The sequence below is a fragment of the Lynx canadensis genome, chromosome D2 (genome assembly GCF_007474595.2).
Source record: "Lynx canadensis isolate LIC74 chromosome D2, mLynCan4.pri.v2, whole genome shotgun sequence".
In the NCBI taxonomy this organism is placed as follows: domain Eukaryota; kingdom Metazoa; phylum Chordata; class Mammalia; order Carnivora; family Felidae; genus Lynx; species Lynx canadensis.
In genome coordinates this window covers 76,088,322-76,097,479 of record NC_044313.2, presented here as the reverse complement: position 1 = coordinate 76,097,479, position 9,158 = coordinate 76,088,322, and the positions used below count along the sequence as shown (strand labels likewise).

Sequence of the window (9,158 nt, the reverse complement as noted above, 5' to 3'; positions counted from 1 at the left end):
GTGCCCAGATCATGCAAACCACAGCTCATAAGGATGAGAACACCAACATGGAAAGCACGCAAATAGCAAACTCCCATGTATTTATGAAAATATGGCTAAAACCTAGGCGAATGGTAAGAGATTTAAAAATATCCATATAAGAGGCAGAATTTGTTTGGGAAATTTATGTCACGACCCACATTTTCACCTAGGTCTTATTAGGGAGCCCAATAGGACACTATGGCAAACACAGTTTTTGGAATTTGTCAAGAAAAGACTCCAGTGGTGGAATTCTCTCTTAGAGCCAGGGAAGGGTTTTAAGTCAGCTTTTTTTTTTTTTTTTTTTTTTGAATCAAGGTTACATTTTTCTGAGATTTAAGCCAGGTTCCAATTGTGCAGTAACTTCTTGTGAGAGCCTAGAACCATGAAGGTGATGGGGGTCCTTCAAGGCCCCAACAGTGTTGGCTGAGCACCGTGCCAGACACGTGACGTAGAATAGCTCACGTAACCCTCAAGCATACTCCTACCAGGAGATATTATTCCCATTTTACAGAAGAGAAAACTTGAGATTCCAAAAAGTTGTAACTTACCCAGATCACATAGCTCATAAGCAGCGGGGCTCGATTCGTACCCAAATACGCGAAATTCTAGAAGATGGTCTCCTGAAGTCAGTAAGCTGCTAGAATAAAGTGCTACACGGGAGCCATCTTGGAGAAGCCTCTTTGAGCTACAAGGTACCACATTTTTCCTGAGCTCAGAATTGCCTGGATTGCAGTGTTTAACACGATGCAGCTGCAGACCTTGGCCTAAAGTGAATGAGGCTGAAGAGCCACCCTTTCCAAAGGAGCTTCACCTGCATGTCACCCAGGTGTGCACCTGACAGCGGTTTCCTTCTGTATTTAAAGCCACCTCACGGGGCAAGGGGAGCTCTGGTTCGTGGGAAACTAAGTACAGGTCTCGCAGCCAGTGGGGGCTCCTGATGGCATCATGTGGCTGCTGCAGCCCCTCTTGCTCTGTGTTCCCTTGTCTCTCACTGTGCGTGGCCAGCAGAAGCCCCAGGTACCAGATTATCCCGGTGAACTCCATTGTGGGTTCCAGAGCCTTCAGTTTGCCATAAACCCAAGCCCCGGGAAAGCGACTCCTGCACTCATAGCCTGGGGTAAGTTGGACAACTCCCCCGGTTTAGGGGCTTAACGCTCTCACCCTCCTAACACTTTCCCCCTTTGGTGACCTCTGCAGGTACTCCTACAGATCAAACCCTCTAAAATGTAACTTCTCTTCTGAATCCGAGCCCCCTCTTGTCCCTCTCTCTCTTCGCTGCTGCCCCTCAGGGTCCAATGGGCAAAGTTGGCGGTCCTTTCCCCGCCCTGGTGAGTGTGGAGACTGACCACCTGTGCTTTTTGCTCCCCTTCACCCCCCAGACAATCTCGGGCTGCCACACAGGCTGCAGAACAACTCCGGCTGCGGTACCTGGGTAAGGGAGAGCCCGGGGGGCTCCGTGCTGTTAGAAGCGTCTTACAGCAGCTGCTATGTCACCGAGTGGGTGAGCACGACCCAATCCCCAGGAACGTCGAGGCCCCCCACCCCAGCATCCAGGGTGACTCCCCAGGACTCCCACTACGTCATGATAGTCGGAGTTGAAGGCACAGATGCGGCTGGGCGCAGGGTTACCAACACCAAGGTGCTCAGGTGTCCTAGGAATCCCCCAGGTAAGGGCTGGAAACTCTCGGGTTCTCGGTGGTGTTGAGCTGCCTGGAATGTGTTCTTGGGCCTCTTCTACCCGCTCTGTGCAGCGATAGTGACCCCTGCCACTCCTGAAGGCACTCCCCTCCAGCTGCCCTGCGCATGCAGCCCTTAGGATAACCGCCACTATTCAGCACGAGGCACTGTGGAGAGTGCTTCGCTGTCCCCTCCCTTGTCCTAACCGGTGCCTTACAGGCTATCTATCGCTGCCCCAAGCAGCAAGCTTGGCCAAGGGCCCCTCCCAGGGGTGCCGGGGCTGGGATTCAAACCAGAATTAGCCCAGAACCTGGAGCTCCTCAACCCTGAGCCGCTTCAGGAGAAAACTGAAGCTACCAAGGACACCTGGCAGATGCCTTCCAGGAGCAACTGTGCCCTGAAAATAGGGCTCCACCATTTCAGCTGGAGGCAACTGGATCATTCAGCTGGGGAATTAGCAGGAAATGTGACTCGTACTAGGCTTCGGTGAATCTTGCCTTGTCCTCTGTGAGCCCTCCCTCAAAGTCCTAGTGGATTCCAACCTGTAGTCCCCTCTTCTACCCCACCTTGTACCCAAAATCTAATCCAGAGGGATAGCACTGATGAAAATGCAGGATCCCGGTCCCTGTACCAGCCCTACGGTGCCAGAACCTGCATTTCAGAACAATCCCCTGGTAATTCCTAGCTCTCAAAGATGGAGTAGCATCTCAGCAGAACGGAAGGAAGGATATCTTGCTTGAAGCAAAGCATAAAGGGCCCCACTGCACCTACAGCTCTTGCTGGGACTCTCTTCTTTCAAAATGTACTAGTTTCAGGGGACTCTTCCCAGGGGACTTAATATTGACTTAACTTCCTGAAATGTAATTGCTAGTATGTAATATGGATCCACCCTGATCATTGGGGCATCTGTGGGAATTTTGATACTTGATTGTTTTTAGGTCTGCATATTATTTATTTAGAGACTGCATAAATGGGGTAGGGGCAGAGAGGGGAGAGAGAATTCCAAGCAGGTCCCATGCTAGCACAGCTCCGAGCCTGATGTGAGATTCGAACTTCCAAACCAGGAGATCACGAACTGAGCTGAAATAGTCATCCAGGTGCCCCAAATTTTGATACTTTGTAATTATCTCTTTTTTTTTTTTTTCTTGAAAGACCAAGCTTTGGTATCGAGCTCAAGTCCCTCTCCTCTTCAAAACGTAGCACTAGAAGCTCCAAACGCTGACTTGTGTGACTCTGTCCCAAAGTGGGACAGGCTACCATGTGCTTCTTCACCCATCACTCGGGGAGACTGCAATAAGCTTGGTTGCTGCTACAAATCGGAGGCAAATTCCTGTTACTATGGAAACACAGGTGAGTTCTTGCATCTCTGAAACCGGTTAAAATCTGGATTACTCGCAACTAAACCCGGAGAAGGGTGATCTTCCCTCCCCCTTACCCCCACCAGAAAACCAGTGTTTAAAGATGACCAGAAGTTGAATGTATAAGCTATGAACGCATCCTAGAATACTTGACCCTATGTGCTCACTTTCTACAGCCTTCCCTTGCCAATTCTCCTAGAAACCAAAATATTCAATGAGCTCCAGAAGCTAAGGCTATGTGCAAAAAAGCCAGTTGACAGAAATTGAAGATTACGAGCCACCTTGGGAATAAATAGGTTAAGTGTCCACAGAGCCTCCTCTCAAGACTCCCTGTGTGTCCCAAATCCTACTCTAAGGTTTTCTAATGCAAAACACGTACAGGCAGCCCTCTATTCTAAGCTCTGAATACTGACTGATAGGTATAATAGTACTTTGTCTCATTGTACGGAGGAAGCTAGAGTTAGGAGGTTACGTGCTTTGCCTCAAGTTGCTCAAGTAGTGGAGGCAACATTCAAACCCAGGGGCTCATGAGGATGCTCATTCAGTGCTTTAATTAGGCTCAGACAGCTGAACATGCAGCAAGGTCGCTAGCTGGGACTGGCAGCTTCCCGGGGAGGAGGGATCAAAAGTAGCTAAATGTCTAGCTGGCTCAATACCGGGAGGGAGGACATGCTTTCAGCACAGCAACTCTGATTTCTCAGTGACCTCACGCTGTACCCAAGACGGCCACTTCTCCATCGCCGTGTCTCGGAACGTGACCTCACCCCCGCTGCTCTTAAATTCTCTGCGCTTGGCCTTCGGGAAGGACCACGAATGTAACCCTGTGAAAGCAACACGTGCCTTTGCCCTGTTCTTTTTTCCATTTAATTCCTGTGGCACCACGAGATGGGTAAGAACAGCTGAGTTTTGGCCCTGTTCCTAACTCAAAGTCAGAAAGAAATGTCCTAGTGACAGGGCAGGAGTGGTGGAGTCTCTTAGCCAGGAAGGATACAGCTGACCACCTCTTGGTCCGGAGGATGGTCTCTAGGACAGAAGAATGCTTCATGGCTGAGAAAGCAGAAAACTTCCCTGGGTGTTCAGCTAAGATCCTAATTGTGCCGGAGCACTTCTACCGAGCCACACACGAGGACAAGTAATAGGTTCTTCTTGCCACACTGCCCTGGGAAGCAAGCAGGGAAACTGGCTGACCTTGGTGGTCATGTTCCTGGCTGCCACATTGGAGTGCTCAAAGCCCTCTTCTCTTATCCTGAGCCAAGTGAGGTGAGAAGGTCCCAGGTCAGTTAATCCACCTGCTGTTGCCTCTGCTCAAGGGGAAGAAAATGCAGCCTATGATGGGGTAGCCTTGCTGACTGCTAGATCAGAGCAAATTCTGAGTGAAAGGGCACCTGGCTAGCAGGAATGGCCACACTTCTTTGCCCATACTTCTAGGTCACTGGAGACCAGGCAGTATATGAAAATGAGCTGGTGGCAGCTAGAGATGTGAGAACTTGGAGCCATGGTTCTATTACCCGTGACAGTATCTTCAGGTAAAGGTCTGAGTTAACCTCACCCTGCTGGACCAGAATGACTTCCCTTCCATAAAACAGGATTCTAGGGTAAAGCCCTGAATCCGCAGAACCTCTGGTCATGACCAGAGACCCATCTACCGCCTTGGCTGTCTGATCTTACTGACCATATCGGATCAGATCTCCCTGCATCGCTGCCACTGACTTCATTTAAGCCTCAAACTCCCCCGGACTCCTATTTCACTGACCGGGATTTCCTTGTGTTCATTTTGGCCTTCTCCCTTCTGCCTGCAAAGTCCACCCTGTAGCAAAAAGAATCCCTTAACACCTCACATAAGATTTTACACTCAAAGCTTCCTCCTTGTCCTGACATAGCTTAAACTTGATATGAAGGTAATCTGTAGGACCTTGCATGAAACACGGTCTACTTCCCAGTCTTACCCCATCTTCTGTGAAATGCCATCTCTCTCTCCCTGTTTCCAACCCTGGACTGTGGTCTCAGGAGACTATATAGAAGGACCAGCTCTGGCCTCTGTTCTCTGCTGTTTCTCTCCCTCCTCTTACCTCTGTTACTACTTATCCTCCTTCATAGCCACTCCCTGCAGGATCTTCCCTGACTACCTTCTCTACAAAAGGCACAGGTTTCTCACAGTATCACGTCTAAGTCTTGCCTGGTTCCTAGATCTCCAACGCTCAAACACTGATCCTGTCTAGGTCTTAGTCTCCCCAGCTAAGATCTAGTTCCCACAAGCTCCAAAACCATACCCATCCTGTTGACAAACTCGTCCCATGCCTAGTGTATAATGGTTCCTAAAAACCTTTAAAACCTGAAAGGTGGGGGCCCATCCTACCACCCATGAGAGCTAACAAAGCTCATGTTTTTCCATAGGCTTCGAGTTAGCTGCAGCTACTCTGTAAGGAGCAATGCCTTCCCGCTTAGCGTTCAGGTGTTTACCATCCCACCACCCCATCTGAAAACCCAGCATGGACCCCTCACTCTGGAACTCAAGATTGCCAAAGGTGAGACCCTCTTGGCTAGCCTACAGTCTTAAAGCCTTATTACTTCTCTTGGCATTAGGAGACCAACTTGGTTGGGGCACCTGGGTGGTTCAGTTGGTTAAGCGTCCAACTCTTGGTTTTGGCTCAGGTCATGATCTCCTGGTTTGCAGCCCCCTGCATCAGGCTCCAGGCTGATGGCCCGGCCCCAACCATGCTTGGGATTCTCTCTTCCCTTTCTGCCCCACCTCCCACTTGTGTACTTGCTCTGTCTAGCTCTTTCTCTCTCAAAATAAATACTAAAAATATTTAAATAGACCAAATTGGTAATAAGATACTTGCTAGATGTGCTCATATGGGCGATGGTCTGTCTCAGGCCATCTAGAGTTCTAGCTCTGTCCTTAGTGCTCCAACCCACTTTGGCCTCTTGCAGATAAGCACTATGGCTCCTACTACACTATTGGTGACTACCCAGTGGTAAAGTTGCTTCGGGATCCCATTTATGTGGAGGTCTCTATCCGCCACAGAACAGACCCCTCCCTGGGGCTGCTCCTCCATAACTGTTGGGCCACACCCGGCAAGAACTCCCAGAGTCCGTCCCAGTGGCCCATTCTGGTGAAAGGGTAAGTGGCTTCTCCGTGTACCTGTGCTGGGGTCCCCCATGGAAGCCCATCCTGACTGCTGGATATCTTTGCTTAGATGCCCCTACGTTGGAGACAACTATCAAACCCAGCTGATCGCTGTCCAGAAGGCCCTGGATACACCATTTCCATCTTACTACAAGCGCTTCAGTATTTTCACCTTCAGCTTTGTGGACACCATGGCAAAGTGGGCACTCAGGGGACCGGTATGATGTGTATTCTGCCCTGTGTGTCCCTCAGCAGGGCTCTGAATGCCCCCTCCCCAACCGCCAACTTGGAATCCTTTCCACATCCCACCAGTCCTTGGCCAAGGCTGCCCTTTGATTTTGGCTTGTTGGTACTTCCTCAAAGTGATCACTGATCCCAATGACACAAGTGTCCTCTGCCCTCTAGATTCTAGTTCTTCAGTGCTATTGCGATATTGGCTTGGGGTGTCCAGATTTGCTGTTAAGTTTCTTTCAACCTCTTCCCGGGGAGGTAAGTTTTAAGACTTCTGATGTGGTTCTCCTCCATGATCTCCATTCTGTTGGCTCCCAGGTGTATCTGCACTGTAATGTATCCATCTGCCAGCCTGCTGGGACCTCCTCCTGTAGGATAACCTGTCCTGTTGCCAGGCGTGAGTATCCACACTGTCTACACTGGAGGACAAACTCGAAATAATCTGGAGTCCCACCGCTAACCTCTTTTGCCCTGTGGGCAAATGATTCCAAGTGAAGATTGATTTTTCTTAAGGAGGCTGCTTCAAGTATTTTGAGGCAATAGAACAGACGAGCAGCTTCCTAGAATTCCAAGCCTTTTAAATAGGAGCTATCAATCCTCCAGTAACTCTCAGTCTTTGCTTTTTCCATATACATTATGATTAAGCCAGGAATCAAACTGGCTCATGACCTACATATGGCTCAGTCTAACAAAACCCTTGTTATCTGGCTAGTTCACACATCTAGATGTTTATCCCTGCTCGAAGGCAGGTCTGGCAACATGACCTGAAGATTTATAGGTGGCATATGATTGCCGACAGAGTATCTACTTGAGTTGATCAGAGCCAATACTCTTGTTACATGTCTGTATTCCTACCTGGTCCACTAACTTTTACCTATCTAGCCCCTGAATTACTTGGGATTCGTGAGCCCCTTCTGGCAAAAATATATTCCTGGTAATGAGAGTCATGAAATACTGCATTAAATACTTAGGATCTAACTCCAAAAATATTCTGGATACTCCTAAAGAAACTAAAACTTAGATGGACTTTTCCAAAGTCCTATAACTGGTAATAGAAATGGGATTCATAAGCTACCAGTTACCTTTGTAGCTTAGGAAAGGGTGTTGGTATTAACAGGTTACAGTCCAAATGACTCTTCTAGAGGAGGATGGCAGTTTGGGGAAAGGTTAATATCCTAATCTCTATTACCAAATTCTGGCGAAACTGAAGTAGCAGTGTTAATATAAACTCAGACAAGACTTTATATCTAACACCTTTAAGGATGTTCTGTGTTTTCCTTATTGTTTTAAGTTAATTTACTTCGAGAGAGTGCGAGCAGGGGGCAGAGGAAGGACAAGCAAAATCGCAAGCAGGCTCCGCACTGTCAGGGCTGAGCCTGATGTGGGGCTCGAACTTAGTGAGATCATGACCTGAGCCGAAATCAAGAGTCAGACGCCTAACCAACTGAGCCACGTAGGCACCCCGTTGTTGTTTTTGTTTTTTTGGGTTTTTTTAAATTTTTTTTTCAACGTTTATTTATTTTTGGGACAGAGAGAGACAGAGCATGAACGGGGGAGGGGCAGAGAGAGAGGGAGACACAGAATCGGAAACAGGCTCCAGGCTCTGAGCCATCAGCCCAGAGCCCGACGCGGGGCTCGAACTCACGGACCGCGAGATCGTGACCTGGCTGAAGTCGGACGCTTAATCGACTGCGCCACCCAGGCGCCCCTGTTTTTGTTTTTAATGAGGTTTTCTGAAGGCATGGAATGGAGCTGTACATATTGAGGGACTTAACTCTCCAACTCCCACCCCCTCCGTGTGCAAAAGAGTCTGACTAATCCCTAGCTCTCTTCTCCAACAGGAAGAAGACGCTCTGACCTCCATCTTCACAGCAGTACTGCTAGCATCTCTAGCAAGGGTCCCATGATTCTACTCCAAGCCACTATGGACTCTGCAGAGAAGCTCCACAAAAACTCAAGTGAGTGGGAAGAGACCCAACTAGCTATTTGAAGCCTCAGACCTGAACCACTAGTCAAACCAAAGCTACTTCCTCATCCCCACTTCTTATCCCGTGCTAATACGACCAGTGTGAATCTCCAGTTGACTAGCTTGGTTTTCCTAAAGAGCATGCGTATTTTTCAGGCTATGGTATCACTTGGTTTTGGCATCTGCTAACCTCCTTGTCCATCCTACAGGTTCTCCTATGGACTCCCAAGCTCTGTGGATGGCAGGCCTTTCCGGGACCCTAATCTTTGGATTCTTGTTAGTGTCCTACTTGGCTATCAGGAAACGGAGGTGAATTATTCCAGTTGTGTTAATAAAACCAGATTGCATTACCAGCCTGTGCCCAGCCTCTCATTCGAAAGGTAAAGCACTATTGTAAATAAAGTCCTCTATCTGCTCTGGGCACCTCCTCGCTCCAGCCTGGGGCATTATTTTGCCTGACGGTAGAAGATAAACAATGATACCCTAGGTTTTGACTCCAGCCAGCCTTTCCAGCTTCCAAATAGAATAACGTTGCAGTAGACTCATAGTTGGATGACCACCTAAGCAGTGGATACAAGAACTAAACACATCAGATTTAGCAGAGATGGTTTCAAGCTCAAGAGGGGGTGTAGAAAAAAACTCTTCCAAAAGACCAATCAAACTAAGGCAGAACTAATCTAGACCTAGTGTGAAATCTTCTAGACGACAGGTTCTCTGAAAGAAGGCTGCTAAAAAAACCATAATAGGCCCTACCCCCAGAGTTTAAGTAGGTCTG

At 48.5% G+C, this 9,158-nt stretch overlaps 1 protein-coding gene across 1 annotated transcript; it reads left to right on the top strand.

Moving 5' to 3' along the window:
- The first annotated feature begins 931 nt into the window (after positions 1–931).
- Positions 932–8,735, top strand: ZP4 (zona pellucida glycoprotein 4). The gene is made up of 11 exons (XM_030335447.1): positions 932–1,138; positions 1,401–1,688; positions 2,851–3,048; positions 3,758–3,945; positions 4,485–4,582; positions 5,451–5,581; positions 5,991–6,180; positions 6,257–6,404; positions 6,736–6,814; positions 8,259–8,375; positions 8,593–8,735. Exons 1-11 carry the CDS (start codon positions 967–969, stop codon positions 8,694–8,696), a joined length of 1,713 nt encoding a protein of 570 aa, XP_030191307.1. The 5' UTR covers positions 932–966; the 3' UTR covers positions 8,697–8,735.
- Positions 8,736–9,158: the final 423 nt, after the last annotated feature.

Bases quoted from the DNA above. Each gene is read 5' to 3' on its own strand.
- ZP4 (XM_030335447.1), top strand. From the start codon at position 967: ATGTGGCTGCTGCAGCCCCTCTTGCTCTGTGTTCCCTTGTCTCTCACT. The intron at 4,583-5,450 runs GTAAAGGTCTGA...GTTTTTCCATAG, and splicing joins ACCCGTGACAGTATCTTCAG to GCTTCGAGTTAGCTGCAGCT. The intron at 8,376-8,592 runs GTGAGTGGGAAG...TCCATCCTACAG, and splicing joins GAAGCTCCACAAAAACTCAA to GTTCTCCTATGGACTCCCAA.